Below are 25,183 nucleotides of genomic sequence, written 5' to 3'. Positions count from 1 at the left end.
TATTAACCAGTTAAATATAAAATAAATCTGTTATTAAAATTCAGTAATTTATTATTATTGGAATTATAATTATTAATATTATCTTTAAAAAATATAAAAATCTCTTTAATTTACCTGTAATCTTTTTTTCTTATGAACTGTGTTTTCCAAAGGTGTTTGGATCTCAGTACCAAGGATTTCTGCAATATCTCCAAGTCCAGCATCATGACCATGTTTTGATCCTTCTTTCTTTGTAGGAATGCCAAAAATGTCTGCAATTATGTCAGCTTCTCCTTTTTCACTCTTCACAAACTCCCCGAGTTCAGCTCTTATACCATGCTCAGCACCTTCAGCTTTTTCTGCTTCCATAACATCATCATGGATTCCAAACTGTGTTGGATCAGGCATATCCCCTAATATTTTTGTAACTTTTATGTTTTTGGCTCCTTCAACCAGGCCACCCCCAAATACAGTGCTCCAAAGAATCTGGAATATCCCCCACACTATAGAAAAGAATATTTGGAATGTCCCTACAAATAGGATCCAGAAAAAGGAGAAAAACACTTTCACCATCTCTTTTATTGTCATCTTTTTTACTTTCCTGTATTGTTTCCTAAGGTTCTTCACAGTGACCATTTTCAAAAAGTTGGCAACGTTCTTTTTCACAGCAACACAGGCCACTGCAAAAGCTGAAGCAGGTTCCAGGGACTTCTCTTCTTCCTCATCATCTCCAATATCCACTACATAGGCAGGCTCTGCCTCTTCCTCCTCCTCAGGCCTCTCAGATGAATCTGTTTCAGAGATCTGGGATGCTAACTGCATTTCAAAAATTGTGTCTTCACAGAAATTCACAAAGAGTTCCATTTTTTCTTGCTCTCCACCTTCATTTACAACATCAAATATGAACTGTCTTTTAGATTCCTTCACCTGTGGCTTCTCCCACTGCATTCTACTGGATTCACTGATTTCAAAGTAAACTCTTTCTATTTTCTTGGCCCCACCCATTATTTCAATACGGCCAAGGTATGGTTCGAAGTAATTAAGAACACTTTCTGCAGGCTCAAGTAAGCTCTGAAGGCGTGGATCATTAGGCATGTGCTCTGAAAGGTTTGTAAGCAATACTACTACATTAAATCCAATGTCTTTGGCTGGTTCATGGAATCTTTCCACAAAGTCAACATAATTGAACATGTCATTTTCATCAGCTTCTGTACAGGACAGCAGGAAATCAATCTCTGACTGTATGTATTGCTTTTGAGCCTCCATTGATTTTTGAAATTCCTTCTTGGAAATGATTCCTTTACCATCTGGATCATACTCTTTGAAAGCATCTGAATTAGTCAGATCTTTTAACTTCAGGAACATGTCAAAGAACTTCAAAATCATTTCTACATTGCTAGATGATTCTACAAGCGTGTCCACCATTTGTTTTCCAATAGTTCCATTTACAACGTTACCTAAGTAGTGTGTTATAATAGAAAGTTATTTGACAGCTACATTTTAAATAATGACATTTCATATTTCTGCTGAAAACAGAACAAAAATGTTCTTAAATCTTAGTATTTTTTTCTTCCAACATGCTTTTCTCTAGCAGCCCTCTATTTCAGGACTACGTATATTCCAGAATAATTCTTAAACAAATATGAAGAAAGTCTTTTTACCCAAAGATTAAATATAGGCAATTAAAAAGCAGTTTAGAAAGATGAATGTAATAATTGTTCTTTACACTAGGAAGTGAGAATAGTGCTTTACAATAGGAAAGGGAGATAATCATATTTGACCAAAAAGCAAAACAGGTCCAACCTTCAAGCAGTGACAAGAGCATCACTACCATATCCTTTAGTAGATCTAGCAGCTCCTTAAGCAATTCAATCTGAGCAGAGTCCTATTAAAAAACAAAAACAAAGGACTGTAAGATTGTTTTAAATTTGTATTTATATGGAAAACTTAATAAATTTAGAGAGAAATGGTATCAAAGATGATCAGCTAAATTTCATTTACATTATTCAGCAACATTTCATTGTCATTGTATTATGATTGCAATCAGAAGTCTAATACAACATGCAGCTTACTGCAGCAGAGGTATTAACACCATAAAGTTAAGCTTTAATAAAGCATTAAGGAGTACCAAAGTGCAGGTAAGGGACAGCAGAAACAAACAAAAAATATTGGTTGCTACACAGATCTGAAAGTATCTGTCTCAGAGGAAATCCATCCTTTTTCACTTCACTGGCAATATTTCATGGCATTATCCATTACCACTCAAAGAGAACTAGAACTGATTAGAACATGCTAAGTCTAATGTAGATTTGTGTTTGACATTAAGGCCCTAAATACTAGTTTCAAAATTCTGATATATTTCTATAGGGTGGGAAGAAATCTTGTAAGTCAGAGGATAGCAGAGACACTGAATAAGAAAGGAAATTACTCTCTGCACTGTTGCATTCAGTGCAGAGTTTGAGTGCATGGATGCATTAAGCAGAAGTCACAGAAGAACACAGAATCCTGAGGCTGTGGAGTGGGACTGTGCTCTGTACAGTGAAATAAACAGTGCCTGTGTCCCCGTGCTCTCTGTCTTTGATTAATTAACTGCATAAGTTGACCAAATATCACACTCCCTCCCTCTTTGGCTCTTTCTCAGCTTTTCTCTTGACCCACTTATGTTCAGTGCTTTTAATGGTGTTTCTGCTCTGACAGATCCTCCAGTTTCGGCAAGAGAGAGAAAGGGACTAAACTGCCACGTTTGTTACCAGAAAGGTGTAACTGAGCTGTAAATGTCAAGTTTGGTTTTAGTGAAGGTGAGTACACAGACAATTAACGTTGAAAATACCTGTGAAAGTTTCATTTGCATATTGGCAAACACATGAAGAAAGCCAACAACTGCATCCCACAGCCTACTATGAGCCAGACTCTGTTGATTACCTATGCAAGGGCCCTAAAAAAATTAAGAAAAACATATTTTTTATTTATGTCAAATAAACCAAAACAAATCAAAAAGAAGTTTCAGGCAGCCATGAAGCTATATGAGAAGGTTTTCCAAGATCTCTGGGTATCTAGTGCACAAATACCAAATTGTATCCTGTTAAATACATACATGCTTGCATGTTTTAGCTCTCACTTTACACTGGTCCAGTGATTCCATGTAACTTTATCAAAATTTAAAAAAATTATGTGCAAAGCATTTACAAATTGATGAAAGAACATGATCATGATGTGTGAGCATGGAACTTCTCTGTTAGTATCTTGAGAAACACATTCTGTTTACCTGGATATATTCTGTAAGAGAATTGAATATTTGTTTGGTGACAGCCAAAGCTTTAGAGAAGTTACGTTGTCCTGATTCATCAATGACATCCTTTCCTGAATAGTACCAATAGAAGTCACTGATGGATTCCTAAGAAAAAAACAATGTTACATTTTCTAGGTTTGAATTCTCTATGCCGTATTTACTGCCTGTATTTGTATCACCAAAACTTTAATCAGTAATTCAGATGAAATTTAGCATATCTGTGTCAAACTATTTCTCATTACAATAATATTTTTCACTTTCTTCAGAAGTGAACAATGAAAACCATTATCAGACATCTGATTCCACATAGAATTCTGAAATGTCATCTGTTTTCAAAGGAAAAAAGATACGAAAAAACTAAAAATTCTTCATTTTAGGTATCTCTTAGAGAGAATTTTCATGTTTGATTCCAATAAAATGTGAATCTAAAGAAGTGAAGGAAAGCTAATATGTTATACTCCATTTTCATCTGTTTTTTCCTCACCTGAAGACGCAAGAGATAGTCAACAGTACTAATGATAATATTCACCGTTGTGGTGTTGCCCATCTGAGTACGTAAGTAATTTTGAAAGTCTGAAATAAGAAGTGATTTGTGCTTGGTTAGTATACAAAGGAAAAAAATACATTATTTTTCTATTTTAAATATCTTGTTGGATACAGATGCTTATGTTGTAGAAATTCAGCTTTAGACCCAGTGTACGTATAAGTGGACAATTGTTATCCCGGTGACTTGGAACAGGCTTTACTAGTAATATGCTACATACCGAAATTAAATTAAGAATTAAAAAATCAAATTGAATTCTTCAATTCAAATTGTTGTCATGCCAGTTTCCCCTCAGGAAACTTAATGCATTAGAGGAAAACATTGGTTCTTATTGCACTCTGTTTAGGAACAGACTCACCACACATTTTCTACAAAATTAATTCAGTTCTCTTACCATTGTTATGCCCTTCACAGAGAAGTTGCAAAAATCTAAATAGATCTCGAGTAAATTCATCATGCTGCAAGACTTTTTCACCTTCAAAATATATAAATACAATGATTATGTGACAATTGCTATGATTAATTATGCACAACACATAATCCTACAGTAACCTTTTAAAGTGGAATTTTAATAAAAGAATCAGTATTTAAAAGCGTTAAAGCAATTTAAAAGAAACAGACTGATAATAATGAAAAGAAAAACTGAGACAGAAAAAGCAGAGCCAAAGTATTTAGCACTCCAATGCATCCATGGTTAAAAAAAGAACACTAATTTGAAAAAAAAAAAAGGCAACAGGATATATATCTAATAAGTAAATTGTTAGTCATAACTAAAATCATGCCTTAAATATGAGTGACACTTCTTTAGTAAGCATCAAACTCTTTATCCAAGCTAAACACACAACCTGCTGCAGACCATAAAGCTAAACCTAAAGATATCTGAGAAGATGCAATGAGAGATTTCTCTCTGTATTTGCAACACACTTTTGCAACAATAGTATCAAAAACTGTAAACCCAAACATACCACGCTCACGAACGATGACTGTGGATCAAAGAAAAATAACAAGAATACAAGATAAGAATATTGGAAGTTACAATATTTTTCTTAAAAATTATTGCTAAAGATAGTGTAAAAAAAAAGCATATTCAGAACCCAGAGCCTAGAATTACTTGTAGTAAGTTTAACAACAGAAACCTCAAGTCACAGTAAACAACAGTTCAAGTTAAAGAAGGAAGCACAAATAATGTTTAAAGCACTACTGGAATCAATTTCATTCTACTTACGAGTTCCTTCTTCAGTGACCATTCCCAGGCCTTCTGCTTTATTCTGTCTCTCAAACGCATTCAAGTCAAGAACACTTATATTTAAAGAAAAGAAAAACAACAGCACAAACAGGAAAAAGGACTATAGTAAACAATGGAAAATAATTTTCTTCTACAAAATTTCTAGAGGCTTTCAACTACTACTCTTGACCCACAACAACATGCATTGCTTCATATTTTATTTAATACTCTTATTAAATAAATGAGCTTTGGATGAAACTAAGGGTCCAGTGTCCAATTCTGACAAGAAATGAGTCTCAGGTCATGTCTCACCATTTACTTAACTTCACTCCTGACAATGACATTCACAGTGTCATGTACAAACAAATGAGGAGTGTAAAAAGAGCCTGAAATATTACTCTTTATGTTGATTTAAACCTACCACTAAAGGAGAATACTGCCGTTGTTTCTCTCTCACACTGTTTTCCACTAAGTTGTCACTATGACTTTTATTATGTTGTTTCTGTATATATTATTACAGAATATTACAATATTATAATACAACATGGTTATATTATTCAGAAAATGTATGGAATTCCTGATTCTATATGAACAAGAAAGAAATGTTGAGAGGTTCCATCTCTTCCAAGGTCAAAAGACACTGATATCTGAATTTTATTTTGTTAACTTGGCATAGCTCAGCACATGGAATAGCAAATCATGATTCTTCTCACCACCCAGTTAGAATACTTTCATTCAAACCTCCAATAAAATTCTATCATTATCTAATTTTAGTTCAGTTAAATAGAAATGCAGTCACATATTCAATCTAGTGACATCATTAAAACCAAAAGCATTTCTTAAAGCATAATTTTATTTTCTTATAATTTCTTATCTGTTCCAGTAATTTTATCAATAGCTCTTTTAATGAAATCCTGAAAAATAGATATACACAATTGGTAATAATATTACAGCAGGGCCTGTTTGAGCAAATCTCTGCTAAAGTGTTCTACATAAATGAAAAAGTGACAAGGCAGATATTGCTTAATTAGGCTGCAACTATTCAACAATAATTTCTGCAATACAGGTCACAATTCTTTCCACATTTTATCTTCTATTCATACAGCTCCTCCACTTCTAATTCCCAGTCTACTCCTTCAGAATGCTTCTGGTTCTTTTTTAAAAGGCTGAAAAATGGAGGTTGTCTACTGTAAGAGTAATCAAAAACACCAGAAATTTTCTATCTTATGCATGGGAGTCCTTTACCCCAACTAATTTGAACTGTTTTATCAAGGGAATGGACTGCTAGAGTCTCACTGGTCACATGCCAACTCTAACAAAGCTGATATATATGCAGAGGATTCACAAGAGACAGCGATTACGCAACTCGCCAGAAATGTGCAGGAACTGAAAGCTTAGTAAAGCTCCACTGGCCTGTCTCTCCCTTAGTGGTGGCTCTTCTCCATCCTTGCAACCTACCAGACAAAAACCTTGAGGGATCTAGGATCAGTAAAGGAGCCATTACATTTTATTTTTCTGTCTCTTCAAACTAAGTCTTCAAAGGCATGTGCAGTCTTGCTTTATTTTCTCCCTTGGAAGAATACTCCAAAAGATTAAAAGGCTGTTCCTGTGATTCACAAAACTTCCCACAAGAGTTCTACAACCTGTGACTCCTGTAATTTAAATCTAATGCATCCACCTGAACTGAGCAGTAAGCCAGTGAATATGAGTAAAACAGAACCTGTAATAATGCGACTTATGGTTTTACCTGCAGGACTGCATCAAGCCAGAGAGGCTTTGAAAAAATCCAGCATCCTTTTTCTCCTTCAGGTAGTCTAGCATTTTCTAAATATTGTATATTTTTGAAGGGAAAAAATACAACATTAACAATATACAATAAAAAATAACTAGCAATTAATTATTAATAGTATTTATAAACTAAACTAAAATAGTAAAGGTAATAAGTGCCCTTATAATTAATGATATTGAAATTATAAGAATTCAAAAATTCCTGAATTAGTTCCTTGAAATGCAAATCACTGGCAAAAAAATAATATAATTGCCTTGCACCAAAAACACACTGACATTTCTTCACTGTTTGGCTTAAAATTAAGTGCATTAACTTAAACAACAGGATACTAAAATTGTCAAAATTGCTTGCCTCATTTATGCAAGCAAGACTCACAGTAGTTGGAAATGCATTACCTGTTGCACTATGGTGTTTCCACCATTTAGAATAGCAATACCAAGTTTCAGTGTTTCAACAACCATGGGTCCTGTATGACCTGTCAAAACAAGGATACACTCCTTAAAACTTGTAGTTATGAGCTCTTCAATCAGAAACACAGTCTGGAAGTTTTACTTAGTGCAGTTGCTACTGGCATTTATTTTGGCTCATTAAGTGTTGTACAGAAGCTGTTTATGATAGCTACATGATAGGTACAATGACATAGTACTCCTCTCTATGCTTCAAAGATACCACAGAGCATTACCTTTGCTTGCACTGATCATCTGAAGGACCATCTCAGCAGCTCCACGATCATGCAAGCGAGCTTGCTGATACAGAGTTCTCTGCTTTTCCATTTCTTTCTCCTGGGTTTGGGAACAAAATGACAACAGACTACAGATTGGAATGGATCCAGGAAAAATAGGAAGATGAGAAATCTGAAGTTGTTGAAGACCATCTGCCTCCAAAATCCATGGGTTGTTTGACTCCAAAGTTTCAAAACACCCCATCTTTCTTTAATGTGAATAACCCAGTAAACCAGCTCACTGTGTTCAACACACAATGTGTTATGCTATTTTTGCATTTATTCCACTGGACATATTTAAAGTACTTTCACATTAGATTGTGAGAAAGAAATGTTATTTAAACTCTCACCTCAAATGTCTTTTCTTTATCTTCGTCTCCCTCTTCTTCTTCCTGACAGCTCTTTTGATGTTAAAAACAGAAATCACAAGATCTTGCTTATTAAGAAACATAATGCTTACTTTTGCTATACTATTTCTACAAAATTGCCAAATAATTTTTCAAGCAATTACTGAAGGTATTAAGAAGATTTTAAAAACATTTAATTGCAAATATTTGTGCTTATCTGCACTAAGAAGCTGATATTCCCTAACATGTGAGTATTTCAGGGTATTCATCCAACTACATACACACCCTGTAACTGCAGGCTCTATAAACTTGTGCCATATCACTATATCCATGATATTTCTCTTCACAGTCAACCTCTCATCACAAGTCAGCTGTAATCAATATGTTGCAAAAAACTGACCTATCTTTGACAGACTTCAAGTATTAACCCAAAAATCATTACCCAAAGAATGAAGATAACTAATGGGTTTAAACTGCTCAGGAGTTAATTATATGAAAAAAACGTGTCAAGTGAAAGGAACAGGACTGCATCTACTGAAATGTTATAGTACTGCTTTAACATAGGAAATTTCTCATTATACATATACGTAAAACTCGGAACTGCATTTGCTTCATTAAAAATATAGAAGTTATTATCAAGCAGTCCATGTAAGAAACAGAAAGAAAAGATTTAAGAAACATCTAAAATCAATGGGAAGTACCTAAATGCAGTGAGGGATGGAGTTTGAAATTATGTACTTACCTTTGCCATCATGGCAGAATAGGCAATATATAGAGGATCATGTCCTAGATTGCTGTGAAGAGTAAAAAATATTTTTAATTATATTAATTTTATGATATATTAATATAAAGAATTCATATGCCTTTTTATTAAAATGTATTTTATTAAAGTAGTCTACTTGATAAGCTATTAATCTTGAAAATTGTGTCATGAAGGACTTCTCTTATCTAAATCCAAATCTCTAAGTTTTTACTCAAACAATTTAAAGGTATATTTGTGCATTCAACTTAGTCATCATTAGCTGTTGAAGGTGCAGAAAAGTAATATGGAAATATAAATTAGAATAATTATAATTGTTAGATGGCAAGATTTTATTAGTCATACAGAAAAAGTATATGAAACTCTGGAATACTCATAAAAATCTAATCATTCTAATCAACAATCTAAAGTCAAAACAGAAGCTGGCAATGAGATTCATAAACATCAACAAAACCTTTTCTGACTTACATTGTGAAATGTAATGAATATCAAAACCAAGAACACACATCTATTAATTACCAGGAGAAACCAGGGCAAGGTATTCTGATTAAACCTGCAGTTTCTGTAGAATTCATGTTTCCAGGAGAAGTCATGCTCAATCATTTCTGCATTGGGTATTTACTAAGCTTTTAAAATGTCAAAAATAGTCAATATTTATCTCAATGTAAAGGTTATATTCAGTTTAAATACAGGAAAACTCTAATGAAACTAAGAGGGAAAAAGGTATTCACCATGTACAATAATGAACTACACTTGTGTTAAATCCATTTGGTAATGTTTCTAAAAATTCAGTTACTTGTGCTTTTATTCAATGGGCTTTTTCACACAGCTCTTTTACCTTCTCTCTGTAAGAGCACTGCGACTAAAATAGAGGATAATCTGATGAAGTGGATCAGGATGCTTTTTCTCAGTCTCTTCTTCTTCCTCTTCATCTTTTTTTGGAGATGTCTGTCTCAAGATTTAGAATATAAAAGTTAAGCTTTATAAGTAAAAAAAAAAAAATTCCTTAATTAAGCTTAGGAAAGGATTTCAGTAATTTTATTCTATCCAATTTACATTAACTGCCAGTATTAATCTTTTCAGGAGTTTACAGCATAACCTGTAACTCCTGAAACAGGCAACATTATGTGCCTGTTTGATTCTGAAGAGATAAAAATATATGGTTTTTGTTCATTATTTTTGTAACTTTAGAATTTTCTCATTTGCAAGGTATTGAGAATGAGACTGGGGAAATCTTGGGGAAGCCTTATTAAAGAGAAATCATGCATCTCCAGTTGAATTGAAAGGAAGTTCTAGCTCAATTATTTTATAGTAGGTACTGGAATAATTTTTAATAACATCATCAGATACATCCTATTCAGACTAGCACTATCCACAATCTTTTCATATATAATTTCCAAGTAACCTTGGTTCAATTAATGCTCATTATTGTAAACTTCAAACATTTTTTGGCAGTTAAAAATACAACATAGTCAGAGCCGGCCAAAGAACAGATTATTACCCTTACCTTACTTGTGTTATCACACCTTTGTACAGTTACTAGTTATTGTACATTTATTGTAATTACAGTAATTATTTTAATTATAGAAGTTCAATTCTCAAGGAAATCTGAAATAATTGCTTTGATTAATGGCCTCATTCTTTCCTTTAGCAGGAAGCAACAAAGTCAATCAGACTGACCATATAATTGTCCAGAGCATGGGAAGAATGTCCCTACCCATGGCAGGGGGTTGGAACTAGATAATCTCTATGGTCCCTTCCAACCCAAGCATTCTGTGTCTCTACAATATCAGGTATAATGGCTCTTTAAAAAGCACAACATGAGTGCTTCTGCTAACACTGAAGCACTTCCTGATGCATCTTCATGTGATCCATGAAGCTGTATATTAACTTTCCTGGTGTTTAGAGACTGGGGAGATAAGCTCCTTGGAGGTATTTTTGACAAGTTAACTACACAGAGGGAAGAGAAAGAGCAGTAGGCATTCTGAACTGATGTTCACTACCAAAATCCCAAAGTTTACCAATCACTTTTATCAAGTACACAGGTAAACTGCATTTTTGCTGAATATGGCTGCTTATTCTTATGATGCATCAAAAAGGAAAACAGCAAAAATAATTTGTATCAAAGCTGAAAATGTTAAAATTAATTATGCATAAAAAATTTAAAAGGGAAAAGGATCACTAGTATCAAGCTTTTAAAAAATCCCATAAGATAATATATATACAAGCATAGGAATTACCATAATGACAACAACAACAGTCTGACTGGTTATCTAATCCATTTCTCTTCCCAAGAATGAGTATCATGTAGCTCGTCTGAAGGCACAGATCACCTTAATGCACTTCAGTGTGCATCAAAGGACAATGTCTTTTTAACCACAGCAGAAAATTACCTTATGCTCTGAAGCATAAGGATTAATATTTTATAAGTTTATGCATACAGTACACAAAAATTAAATATGTTTTATAATAGATACATAGAATACACACTGAAGTGGGCATTGAAATATATGCCCAGTTATGTCAGTACTTACAGCCAAATCCTGAACTAGTTTCTCCTCAAATGAATATTCCTCTGTTTCTATCCAAAAGTTCTGATAGCCATTGAGGAAGAGGTTAATAGAACGGTGCCTGGGGGGGTTGTGAAAGTGAGATCAAGAGGGGTAACGGAACAGAGTATAACAGCTCAGATGGTTAATGGTTAGTAAGGATTCTTATTTGTACAATTCTGATCCTCTGATTGGTCAGTGAAACAAAATGCAAAACATAACTAACATTCAGTGACAAACCTGCAGGTACTTTTGAACATTCTTACTGTTTTTATACACATATGTATACATTACTTTTTATTTTGAAGGCTAAGAGAGGCTTAAAATACATTATACATGAAACTGCACGACTGATACCTTAATGCAAGCATGAAAAAAACACACACTTGAACAGACTGAGAATGAGTGAGTGCGGTATACATCTACAAGGTGTAAATCCAAATTGCTAGATTTAGAACATCAAGACAGCAGACACTGGCCATCAACACCAAAATAACTATCAAGTGCTTTCCAGCATAGCATCTAAAGACAATCATTGCCTTCTTCCACAGAAAGAAGCCTAATCTCAGCTTCTTGTCTTCCAGTTCTAAATCAGGGCCGTATTAGCATGTCCTCAAAGAGTTGCATTAGAAATATAAAAACCTGCTCTACAAAATGACCAATTTTAGAAAACTCTAAGTCATATGAATTACTACTGTATACTATTCATTAATTTAACTTTCCACAGAAAATAAACTCATGGCAATAAGACTACACATAATAATGGCAAAATAAATCTGTCTTCACATTATTTTGGGGAAAAAATTTTTTCTGAGCTGCACTACATGAGGCTAGAAAGGCTGTTCCATGCAGCCTTTTCATTTACTTTTATCAGTTGCCACCAAAAAAAGCTATAAAAATGCACTACATATACACCATTAAATACCTTTTAAATACAAGGTGCACACGAATCAGTATTTTATAATGAAATAGCTGTTAAGTCAACACTTTAGGCTCACTTGCTGACACTGGTGTTGTTTTATTATAAAATTTTGAAAACTGACCAATCAGAATCCCCTCTGAAAATTGTACAAATTCATGTTTTTATGATAATATCAAATCATGGCTGGGAAGGAAGAAGTGGGCGCATAAGCAAGAGGCTCTCCACAAGTTACATTACCGTTAACTTGAGTATAAGCCTGTCATACTGAGTTTTTTCATGTACTTTTTCCAGCCAAACACGTTGAAAGGTGCTCAGGAAGAAATTGCTAATTTTGTGTCTGAAGAAAAGCATATAGGTTTTCATTGAAGAAAGGCACAAGTTAAATTCAATAAAGTACTCAGATAGAATGTATCGTAAACCGTGCTTGAAAAATTGCCATGTACAACTTTGCTGTATCTATGTGCATATACAGATGACAGACAATAAGACAAAGTTTTTTCAAATTAATTTCCTTGAAACATCAAACATAGACACATCACAGAGAAAACACTTATCACATAACACACTTTTTCAAAGCCATGTACATTCAATAAACACAGAGCATGGAGAATTACTACTTCCTAACTTGAATGATGTTTAATTAATTTAACTGAAAAATATATATATTTTTAAATATAGCTATTTGTTTTGTGTCTACAAAACTTTTCATCAAAAGGAGTTCTTGGAATATTTGTGGCAGAAGTTAAAGTAATTTGTCAGTGATTTAACAAACACTTTCATATCAACAGACATGTCTGTTTCTGAAATATCTTACTGAAATTCCTAAAAACTGATAGACATTAGAGTGAATTTTGCAGAAAATTATCTTAAGCTCTGAGATTAAAATTAAACTATACTGAAAGCCATCTAAATATCTGGAAAATTTTCAAAAGAGTAAGCTTATTATTTACTGAAGATTTATCTTTTCTAGGATAAAGGAAAGGTTAATACTATAATATTTGTTTACTGCACTTTAAATGAATTGATTCTAGCATCAAAGAACTAACACTCCCAATACAAAGCTGCAACTAAAATGAAGAAATAGACAAGATAGAGGGCTGCATTTTAAACTCTGGATCAAAGAGATTTAAATAGCTCCTAGAACAAATCATACTCCACTTGAAATAATCTCCCAAGGGTTCAGGCATGTCTGAGCAACACTGTCAATTTAGATGATGGAGATTGTTATAATAGTGTGATAGCCTTATTTTCCTGTCAGGATCCTATAATTTGTCTAGGAAAAAAGTGACTATAAGCTAGTGAACTTTAAAAAACTTTGGTTTGAATCTGTCAGTTGAGCAATATACCCAGAAGTTTGCTCGTGGCAGCAGGATCAGGATAGATGACCTTCAAAGGTCCCTTCCAACCCAAACTTTTCCACGACTTTAAGATTTTAAGTTTAAACCGTGTTTTCACTCTTGTTTGTTTTGAAGTGCAGAGAACACAATTAATAGACAAAAATACTTTTATGAGGGTTCATTTTTAGCAACTACAAAATGAAATAACAGGGTAGATTTGCCTCATATTCATATTTAAATTAGGAGTAAACTGCTCCACAAAATCTTCCAAAAGTTTGAGAACAAAAAGATTGAGGAAAGTTTTTAACACAAAAACATTTTTTAAAAAATTACAGACATGTAAATGTTCAATTTCAATATGGTATTATTCCATATTTTATTGAAAATTAAAAAGTCAAGAATTTAAAGATTCATAACCCACTTTGCCTCTTGGCAAGTGTTCTGTCAACCTCAAATGTAAAAAATAAAAGTGGGTGCTTTGTAAGGCAAAAAAAGGAGGAGGCCTTTTAACATTTGGGCAGTCATGCATTTATTCTAAACATTTTAAGAATTTACAAACACAGAATATGGTTGTGAAAAAAAAACTTGCTCATAAAACAGTTGCACTGAAATGGTGTTTCTTCATACCACTTCCTCTTGTTTTGCCAAACACAGCTCTTGAAGATGCAAAGATTGATACTGGGCAGTTTTTTATGTTGTATTTAATCCTCTCCATTTTTTGGTTCTTTAAAGATGGCCTGGTGGTAGTATAATAACTTGGAGAAGCTATTATAGTCTAGAACGACTCATTTTTGTAAAGGAAGGTTGTGTGCTTTTTATGGTATAAACTGCCTTTTTATTTGCCCAGTGCAAACCTAGTATTCCTCCAGCGTGTTAGTGGCACAGCTACAGACCTTCAGCTAAAGACCTTTACAGCAAGTGCATAAATTTTCTTTAATAAACGGATTTTAAAATCCAACACAACCCTTCAGTTAAAGACTTTGCCAAAAATCTTTGAATAATAATATTAAACAAAAAAAGTGAAAAATTGCAGGAGGAGAGAAGCAAGCCTAATTAAACATGCGCTAACTTTTATCTGAATAAAACTCAGGTGTTTTGAGAAGAAACAGAGTAAAGGAAGTTACTCCAGTAATATATCATCTTATTACTCTGCTTAAAGGAGTAATTGGATCCAGGCACAGGATGCATTTTATTTTGGAATTTGTGGTATATGCATTCAACTGGAATAAGAAGCAGAGTCTAAAATATCATTGTTATATCCCAATAGTCACTTTAATTCATATAACATTCTGATGTAGTAGCTGAAGATTGGCCCAGACAAGCTACAGAGCATGAAGTGTTCATGCAAGAGGAGAGGAAGAGCAAAATTTAAAAAAAAGCAAAAACAAAGACAAAACACAGGAGAATAAAGAGTAAAAAGAGCAACAAATCAGAGACAAAAAATGGACAGAAACAGCAACATCTGAATGGTTTTCACAGACAAGTTGAGGAACTATACAGAATAACTGACAAAAATGAAGCATGTAATTCTTAGGGTGTTTTCCCACTCAGATTATTTGCCATGAGATGACTATTTTGCTCCTGTGAGGAATTAGCTGATGACTAATCAATTCTTGTCTCTTAAAATTACATACACATAACAATCAACAAACACCTAGGTAAACACACAGGCAGTATTTGCACTCAGTAAATAATGCAAACAAAAGTTATGAAGAAATAAACCTTTCAGCCACTTACCTTGGCAGGTTGTATAATGGTGCCATTCTGAAACATGCAACAACAGCCCTTTTGCGTTGTTTTGACAGGAGTTTGTGCCAAACAGCTTTTTTTGATCTCAGTGGTTGTTCAACCTATAGGAAAATATCTTATAGTATATGCAATGGAAACTTTTCAACTTTCATCAAAAAATTTTCTATACAGCTAGTGGTTAGCTAGTTAGCAAAGTAGAAAATGTTACCAATGCTCTGCATCATCTGATAAAAATGTTCTTTTGGGGTTTTATTTTTTTTATTAATAAGGAAAAATACTGGGGACCTTCTATATAGAAATCTCTCCGTTAACTCAGACAAGAATATTAAATATGTTAGAATACCTCATGTGGGACCACTTGGTAAATTTCAAAAGTTATTTTTTCTCTTTCCAACAATGCATATTCAGTTGTTCACGTGAAGATATTTCTGTGTTATATAATTTGTGAATGGAATGGATTAACTTCATGAGGAAGAGCACAAACTCCTTTATTTGAATTGCATCAACTGGATGAACAGGCAAGCAAGTCAAAAGTTGCTACAGCATCCTATGCTGCAGAAATTGGAGACAGGCTAAATCAATATATCAAAAATAAGTGCACAAGCAAACATCTCTTCCTAAAATCAAAATGGTTTTCTGCTACAGTATGGAAATAATTTGTGTGCTTTACTTCATATGACTGTTCATGCAGTTTTGCAGAAATATATCTTGAGCTTTCCCTGCAGCTAAATGGAGGCACTTCAACAGATTACATTGAAAACTTTCATATATGCACATCTGTATGTGCATGGGTACTTGCATCACACATGTACAAACCCCTAAGTTCTATCTGGACACTTTAATGATGGCAGTCACTGTACTTGAAATAATCTCTACCAGGAAAAACCTCTTTTTTTCAAAAATAAACACACTATAGACATTTGGCTTTTTACCTGCTCCAGATGATACAGAGCAGCTGATATCCTCTGCACACGCTCCACATTTTTCTCAGGGTCAGTAGGTCCATCACTCTTTAAAATGTCTTTGTACAGATTTAGCTGCCATTTCACAGCTGGATCATCAGACTGAAACCCAACATATTTCATTTGTAAGCTGCTGAATGAAGGCAATGAATTTGACTGACACTACTTCTACTCCCATCGTATAATAAAGAAACTTATAAATATCCTCAGTTTCTGTCCCCTTTCAGACCAAATTAACATCTGCTAGCTGGTCCAAAAAATGGCATTGATTCCACATATTATTGGACAATTGAATTAAATTCTTAAGCAATGTTCTGTATTGTTATTTCATTAAACCAAATAAAGTACCTTACAACTTATTTATTCCTTTTAACTTCATTTAAAATAAGGAAGCAGATTTAGTACTGGGATTGAGTTCAGTTTGCAGAACCTTTGTACTGAGAGTGTAAAGCTGTTTTTTGGAGTCTGGAAAAGACAGCTGGAATTTCAGTAGGTGAAGAAATATAGCCAAAGTTTTTGGTTTTTTCTTTTTTTTTTTTTTTTCCTTAAAGACAGAAATAGGAAAACCACATTAAAGTACTTCTTGTGCTCATTTTAATATATGCAAGCATAAATTTATAGCAAATGGACAGTCAACTTCCATGACAGGTAAGTGAGTTACTTTTATTGTGTTCAAACACCGTAGGCAATGATCTGAATTATTTTTAATTTACAGATTGATGAGGAGTCCATATTGGTATTACCTTTGACTGTGTATTCAGCATATGAATTGTAGGAATATAAATATACTTGTAAAACTCACAAGTGCGAAAATGACAAAGCTTTTAATATTTTATTATAGTCACTTTAAAATGCATATATTTTTAGAAACACCTAATTTAATCATTATTGAAAGCTAGATTCAAGCAGAAAAGCTGAAGTAGTAGAGTTTCAATTTTATTTTCTTCTTGGATCAAGTTGTAATTCTAAGTAATTAGAATTCTAAGTAATTAGACCTTTAAGACTACTAGTATCTCAATTCTTCACACTTGTCCTATACTACAGATCTTCCAGAAACTTTACTATACCAAACAAAGCCACAAATAAGGCATTTATTGCAATCAAATATCAGGAAGAATAATTTTTAAATGGAAACATTTCTAATAGTTTTCTGGATTATTTTTGTTACTGTATCACAAAAAAAATCCCCAAAAAATGATTGCACCTTCAGTGTTTTGAAAGTGCACATTAGCATCTAGGACAGATTTTTCTATATTACCTTTTCCTGCAAGTGTAAGTTGTTGCGTAGGTGTTCTTTGACTTCCTCATCTGTGTCCCTCTGTCGAAAGGTAGAAGTATTTTTCAGATCAGATTATGATTCATTTCACAAGAACTTTTACAACATAGAGCAGTTCATATTTCAACATTGAAATTTAAACTCTTTTGCTTTCAAAGTATGTAAGATGCCAGAAGGGGCAAAGGCTTAATTTAACCATAAAACAATGGTTAAACTTTGAAGGGAATTAAAGCTAACTAATTGTAGTTCAGTATTTGGTGCAAAAGAACATGAATATATAAAACTGCATATGGTACACAAGTGGAAAATAACAGGGTAAGTATGGCTCCTCTATATACACTCTTTTTAAAAAAAAAAAAAGCACAATAATTAGCAGCTATAATTGCTTATAGTACATACAGATATTTAATCATATTGACTGCTTAGGTTTCTATGCTCCAAAATTAATTTTAGAAAGTTCTGCTTATTTTTACATTAAAAACTATTAAAATACACACTTACATGGCTGTATCTAGCCTTAGCCAAAGAGATGAGCTCTTGGTCTCCAGGAGTGCACATATTCAAACCAATAGGAAGCATCTTTTTAAGTGCAGCCACAATCAAGGATGTTTGTATGGAGTACAAATCCCCTCTACGTTTTGATTTCTTCCTCTCTTGATCTTGTCCTCCAGACTACAAGTTAAAAAAAAATTAAAAGGGGGAAAAGAAAAGAAAAAAAGAAAAATTACTTAAATTTTCTGATCACACATTTCTCCAACACGCTCTTCCCCTTATGGTCCAAGGAAACTATGTTCCTGATGTAGTACAAATAATTAAAAATGCAGCACTAGAGGAAGGGTGTATAGGCTTGGTCAGAAAATGTAAAGAAATACTTTTGGTGTGCACCAGTGCAGAAACTGCAGTAAGAGTAATGTGGTAATAGGAGTCACACACTTTTGTGTGCATTCATACATATTAGTTTGACAATACTTTCCGGATCTTACCTTTCAAATCAGAAACAACCCTACAATTAAAAGCTGAATCATTCTCAGGGGACATTATTATTTGTCCAATGCTACAGAGACAAATTTAGGATGTTTACCTTTTTGTAAGAGATTTGTATAAAGACAGTTATCCAGGGTCTGAATGAATGAATATTGCCTGACTTGTCTCATCTGAAAAACAGTATTATTTAAAAGGCTTTGATTCAATGTTATAAAGTGCCAATTAATCAGTGCCTCTGGGAAAGTGCTGCCCTTTGGCTTTGGATAATATGAATAAATTTGGGAAAAAAAATTTAAAATTTTGTATCTTTGGATATCATCATGAATAGGAAAACAAAAGAGACAGAAGTAAACAGCACAACAGAATAACATCTGCCCTATCTTCTTATGACAGACACTGTACAACATATTTCACATCCAACTTTTCCTTTATGAGACAGAGAACCAAAACCTTTCAAACAGACCCATATACTTAATGAACACACAGTAAACAGCAACAACATCAAACAGCCCAGTTCTGAATTCTGTACCCAGATTAAACTCCTACTTATACTCAAGGGGAGTTTTGCTTAAGATAAGATTTCAGGACTAGGCCTCCAGGCTCGTACAACACTACAAAATTACAAATGCTTTCATTTAACCCTCCATATCTTTTCCCTTCTGTCAATTAGGATTTAAAAACTACTGTTCTTATAATAGATTGTGTAGTTCCACATAAGGATACAGCAGAATCCATTGCAATTCATTATTTCCCAATTAATGCCTCACTATTATCACAGTAATCACTGGAAGAAAAAAGGCAGCTGTACATATTCTATTTGGTGATAAATTTTGGCAAATTCTGTCTTCTAGATGGGAAATCTCCCTGTACAGAGCTTGTGTTAAGTCCTTTGAAGTGTGAAGGAACACGCAATGGATGTGGCTTCCTTTCTGAAGGAACTAACAATTGCAGGAGAGTACTTGGCCTTAAAGCTTTGCTTTTCAAAGTGCCTTAGAAATAGTGATGCAATGGCTTTAATAATGACATTATTTGTACTCTACATTGACAGCAGACAAACAAATCCCACAATGTATCACTGTACTCCAGTGGCGTCACTATGCATCTTAAATAAAGAATAACCAAATATGTAACAGATATATTTTTAAAAGAAAAAAAAAGGAATGGGAGATATACTGGTTTCTGCATCTTTTATGCCAGTGGACATTTTGCACATGCAATTTTCTTTATGTTCATATGAAATTAATAAGATTGTGAACCTTAAAACGAGAATTTTCAAAACATGAAAAGAAGATCCATTCTGCCTTTGCCATAAATTCTGCTGGCTGTGAATTCACTTCTCCAGCTGCTAAATGTATAAATAGAGTCACAGACTGAAACCTAAATGACAATGGAATTTTGTCTCTTTCAGCTCTAATTTGCACCCATGTACACACCATACCTGTATTGCATATGTAAAGAGCTTTAAATCAGATATATTTTGCCTAAATAATTAACTGTGCTATAAGGATCTCAACAGGAGGGATGATATAATTTGGTTGCCTAAAAGCATGTAATAGTCTTACTTGTCTGAGGATTTAAACATACAAATGGATATTTCTGAAAAAAATCCATATACCAAAAACCAATTAAGATTCTTTAGTAGATTAATAATAACTAAATACACAATGAAAAGAAAGAAATAATTTATTTACACTAAAAAATCAGCTAAAAATGGTTAAGATTATAGATATAATATTTTCTGAATTTCCATCCCCCTTTGAGCTTCTGTTCTTTGACATTACTATGAGGGCAGTCATTAAATCCTACTCTGTATACCTGGAAAGTTTGACAATAGCAAAGCATGAAATCAGGTTATTAGTTTAACAGAGCTTCTCCCTTTTTAACTCATGTCTCCAGTTTAATTGATTAAAAGCTCTTCACAGCATCATGTATGCTTCTCAGCACACAGGGTAAAGGGAAAGATGAAAGGATTTATGCTCCATTTTGCTGCTTATTCTACTTCACCCATGAAGAATGCACCATAGGTCAGAAAGTACTCGTCTATTTCAGAAATTCATATTAAAAAAATAATATGAATGATGCAAAGGAAAGTGACCTGTAGTTCACTGAAGGAAAAGAAACATTCAAATACATTAAATACATAAAAGAAATAAGTGTTATTCTAAAGCTGTGTCACGCCCCACACCTTTAGTAAAAACCATTTTACTTTTGGAAAAAGCTAGAATTTGAACTGTATATCTTATTTAAACTTACTGGATTGAATACAATCTTCTATTCACCTACAAATGGGGTAGAGGTTATATAGCACATTTCTCTCAAATATTCTTCTTGAATATTATAAGCCAAATACATCTTTCTAATGACTCTACTTAGACATTACTTTTACAATGTCTACTTCACTATTTTAGCAAAAAAATAGAATGCAGAAGGACAGCAGAGGCAGAATGTACATCTAAAATAGTTTTTAAAAGGTAGCTTTAGTACATTTTCACATTAAGCAATATTTAGGAGTGCCAAAGGAAATTTTATCTGCTCTGGTCAAAGACTGCCACTTTAGCTGGGACAAAATTTATAGTAGGTGGAACCTGGTGCTTCACTTTGTGACGCCACTGCTATGATCAATGGAAGGAGTGCTTGGAGCCTGATCGTCTCTAAATCTAAAACAAAGACACATCATGCACTTTGACCTGTACCTTTACTTGCATGGCCTGTATGAAAGAAAAATAAAAGGGAAAAAAAAGCATAAGTAAAAGAGATGAAAGGATGATAATTTTACAAGTTTCTTATAAACTTACTCAGCTTTATGAGGACAGTAAAAATACAGTAAGCTCCTAGGTAAAACAATAGATTGTAAATGCATAACCAAAGGAGATCTTAGTGAAATCAGCTTAATCTTTATTGAATGATTGAACTTCTGAATTTCTATTGCTGTTCTACCATACACTTCCATTTGTTGCTTTCACATTTAAGGACACCCAGTAAGTTAACCTATCAATACACTGATTACTGCATCTCTTCCCGATTTTGTTAAAAGAATAATGGTGTCTGGAACTCTGCATAATCCAGTAATGAAAAATATTCACATTTTCACAAAAACAGCTCTTTCTACCTCTTTTCCCCACCAAAATATATTTGAGAAAAAAATGTGTTTAGAAATCAAACTATCCCTGGCAAGGTATAGCACTTAATTTACAGATGTATTTTCCCATTGCATAGCTAATTACTCTTTCTAAGACAGCCTGAGAGAAAACTTCAGCTTGCATCTCTCAGCAGTACCCATTTTGAAAACAATATTATAAACTCAGCTGTAACTCTCATATATAGAGAGGATTCTTCCCATTTATTATATTAATACTATAAATACACTCCAATAAATATCTATTCCATAGTCAACATTATATTTTAATTGTGTCAGGAAATATTAAGAAAATGATGACAAAACAATTTATTTATGGTAAGATAAAATAAACTATTACTGAACAGAATCCTCAACCAGGCATAGGAAAATACTATAGAAAGCTGTTGGTTAAAAGCAAGCAGAAAAGAACCACATACAAGCCCTCACTTCTGTCATTCTGCCCTAAAAGTAACTTTGTTTTCTTGTGATACCTGAATAAATTTCAAAATGTTGATGCCAAGGTATTAAAATCTTTTTATAGCCTACTTGATTTATATCACACAGTAAGAAAAGCAGGTACAAGTAAAGAAAAACAAAGGACTAATATTCAAATTAAGAGTCAGAATCTTAGCATCTTATAATATTTAATACCTTGAGCAAATAGCAAATTTTAATTTAAAATTTCAGTTGTGTGAAATATGTAGATGCTGCATAGACATGGCTCAGCAGGTATATACAGATGTATGTATACACTAAAGGCAAGGAAATGTTAATTATATTTAATTTATTGTAGCTGACCATAAAAATAATCCATTCCTGATTTACCTCAGTATATCCAAAAAAAATGCATTCTATGCAATTGAAATACTGTCAAAGAGGACATCTAGAATTCCTGAAGAAAATACTAACATAAAATCCTCTAACTATTGTAAATCTACAAACAATATGTACTACATGTTACAGATGGGCACAAACAACCATTGTGTTTCATAGTAAGAACTTGCATTTTATGATGGCCTCTAACTTCTATGATAAGTTTACTCAATCTATTCTTAACAATAGCTTATAAAAATTAATAAGGGCAAGTAAAAAAAAAAACTCCAGTAAGATCTGTAAATGTTTAGCAACTGAAGGTGTACATCTAGCCACACATTCATTTAGATTCCAAAACTGAAACAGAAAAATAGCCCACATACATGTTACACAATTATTATGTACATGAGAATGTATACATTCAGTCTTCTATCCCAGTTAAATGAAAAACACTACAGGACATCATTTCCTCTTAACCAAAAGGCTATTTTATCAAGAAACCTATGAAGGGGTCCAAAATAACAGACTAGTGGAGTTGAACGTGTTTAAATTCTCCATTTCAACACTTCTATCACAAATCTGGTATTTCAATGTGATCTAAGTTACCAGTCTCTCTCAGACTGGAAGTTCTCTAACTTACCATTCCCCTCCGAGCATTCTGCTGCCATATTTTTAGAAAAGAAAAATTAAATTCTCAGCTGTTAATACATTTATTTGAAAATCTAGTAACAAAGTTAATATAGTATAATAAAAATACAATGGATACTTAATTAATTTCTTGATTTTAATGATGAGTAGTTTGTTACCATGGAAATTAGCTACCAATAAGTAACTTAATGCTACTCCTTTCTCCTTTGCTTTCTTTTATGGCATGTAAGGATATAGAACCTTCTGTACAGGATATACTACACCTTACACTCTGATAGCACCCCAGTATTTTTATCAGGAACAACACTGAATCCCTGTTACCTAAGGCAGTGTGAGGTCAGCCTGGGCCTTACTCCTTTGGGGGATCACAAAATGCTCTGTCCTGGGCCCACTGCCAATAGCCAAAGTTCCTATTCAGTTTTCTATACTTTGTCATGCTTGATAAATATTGGATAAGATTGCTTCCACGAGAAATAATGTGAATAAAGAGGAATAAGTGATAGAGAGGAAAGAGCTAATTATTAGGTAAACTTACTACTTTTTGAGATAAACGTTAATATTAAAGCAAGAAATTATAATGTTCCCCAATGTAATGTCCTCTACTGATCAATGTCTAAGGATAGAAATAAATATCAAACCTGCAAGAAAACTTGAAATTCAGTTACTTAGAGAATTTCTTGTTTATTTTAACCTACACAGTCTTAAAAAAAGCCAACAAAACAGATGTAAATCTATAATTTATTGGATGTGCTGGGTTTAGACCACTTATATTTTATATTATGAAATATTAGCAATTTCCTGCTCAGAAATCATATATAGAAAACAAATACAACCTTTCTAAAGGACACTTCACATATTTCTTCATGGTGTTCAAGTCATCATGAAACAAGCATCTAAAATATCAACTGTTCTGCAATCATGCCTGCCATTACAGTATCATATTAATAAAATATTCAATCATGAACAATACAATATTTTCTTTCTTTCTTTATTAGCAGTAACCATGCACAGTGTCCTGGAACACCATAAATTGACATTGATTTGCTTACAAAAAATTATATGCATACAAAATCCCCAGAATCTCTCTGTACTATATACCCATGGAATAAAAACATATTTACATATGCATCTACACCCCTGTTACAAATATATTAATACAATTATTCATACATAGTATATTTGCATACTTAAATATACACATTAGGCTTTTGAAAATATAATCTCAAAGTCAGATTTGGGTAATAGAGATTACTGATGTTAAATTCCTGTGATATTATCAAAATCCACTCCTGATTTACCTCAGTATATCCAAAGGAAATGTATTCTATGCAACTGAAATACTCTCAAAGAAGAGATCTAAAATTCCTGCAGAAAATACTAATATGAAATCCTCTAACTATTGTTAGTTAGAGGAGTACAGTAGGAGACCCTACCTATTCCTTATTTTGTAAAGACATGCCTTTTATTCCTGCCATGCCAGACTTACAAAAATATGGCACTAACACTTTACTTCATATTATCCTGTTATCAGTACTCAAGTGGGACACAGTTTAGATTAAATATACTGTTTCTAATCTATGGTGTCTAAAAAATGGAAGTACATCTATTTTTTCATCTCCTCAGGCCAGCTGTAATTATAAATGTTGAAATACACATAATAAATGGGTGTGCAATGATTGCCATATGACAAAAGTACAGACCTATATATTCTAGTCTGTTATATTGTGCAACTGCTCCTCAAATAGCCTGGATGTGCCCACTACATGTCTTGTTAATAAGGATGATACAAACATTCCAATTCTATCAAACAATTTTGATAAGCTGCATCTTAACAACAAGAAAGAGGGTAAAAATTTCCTTGTCTCCAAATAGAGAATTCTTTATAAAGTTGGACTTGTTTTTCAGAGCTGGTCACGAACTAATGATGAACAGATAATAACATTTTTGCTTTATAACAGATAATAATATTCCAATATCAGGGTTGAGCTTAGTCAGGTTTCAAAACTTAAAAAATTCACAGGAAAAAAGAAAAAGAAAAAGCTTGGGTTTTAAACACATTTTAAAACACATTTTTAAATATAATTAAGAAATGTAACAGTACATTTTATCTGGTTCTCTATTGCTTGAAAATGGACTTACAGTAGCTAGGTTTCAGGAAAACAAAATATAGT

General features: G+C 33.2%; 1 protein-coding gene across 10 annotated transcripts in view; it reads right to left on the bottom strand.

The window, feature by feature from the left end:
• RYR3 (ryanodine receptor 3) overlaps positions 1-25,183 on the bottom strand; it is a 197,045-nt gene that overhangs the window by 20,892 nt on the left and 150,970 nt on the right. For 3 of the 10 annotated variants that reach the window (XM_063160504.1, XM_063160510.1, XM_063160507.1), the window contains exons 70-89: positions 21,127-21,141; positions 17,951-18,121; positions 17,432-17,491; positions 16,144-16,275; positions 15,200-15,312; positions 12,363-12,462; positions 9,493-9,602; positions 8,637-8,688; positions 7,898-7,948; positions 7,509-7,608; positions 7,222-7,301; positions 6,785-6,861; positions 5,038-5,111; positions 4,778-4,795; positions 4,207-4,287; positions 3,753-3,841; positions 3,245-3,373; positions 2,810-2,914; positions 1,783-1,864; positions 115-1,436 (exon numbers count right to left, since the gene is read on the bottom strand). In XM_063160504.1, coding sequence (XP_063016574.1) covers positions 115-1,436; positions 1,783-1,864; positions 2,810-2,914; positions 3,245-3,373; positions 3,753-3,841; positions 4,207-4,287; positions 4,778-4,795; positions 5,038-5,111; positions 6,785-6,861; positions 7,222-7,301; positions 7,509-7,608; positions 7,898-7,948; positions 8,637-8,688; positions 9,493-9,602; positions 12,363-12,462; positions 15,200-15,312; positions 16,144-16,275; positions 17,432-17,491; positions 17,951-18,121; positions 21,127-21,141 — 2,961 coding nt within the window. Of the gene's footprint in view, positions 1-114; positions 1,437-1,782; positions 1,865-2,809; positions 2,915-3,244; positions 3,374-3,752; positions 3,842-4,206; positions 4,288-4,777; positions 4,796-5,037; positions 5,112-6,784; positions 6,862-7,221; positions 7,302-7,508; positions 7,609-7,897; positions 7,949-8,636; positions 8,689-9,492; positions 9,603-11,188; positions 11,286-12,362; positions 12,463-15,199; positions 15,313-16,143; positions 16,276-17,431; positions 17,492-17,950; positions 18,122-21,126; positions 21,142-25,183 lie in introns of all 10 variants that reach the window. The other 7 variants (XM_063160509.1, XM_063160515.1, XM_063160513.1 and 4 more) reach the window with 4 other exon arrangements.

The sequence above is a fragment of the Melospiza melodia genome, chromosome 6 (genome assembly GCF_035770615.1).
Source record: "Melospiza melodia melodia isolate bMelMel2 chromosome 6, bMelMel2.pri, whole genome shotgun sequence".
Taxonomy (NCBI): Eukaryota; Metazoa; Chordata; class Aves; order Passeriformes; family Passerellidae; genus Melospiza; species Melospiza melodia.
Note: the sequence above shows the minus strand (reverse complement) of the source record. Positions and strands in the feature narration are given on the sequence as shown.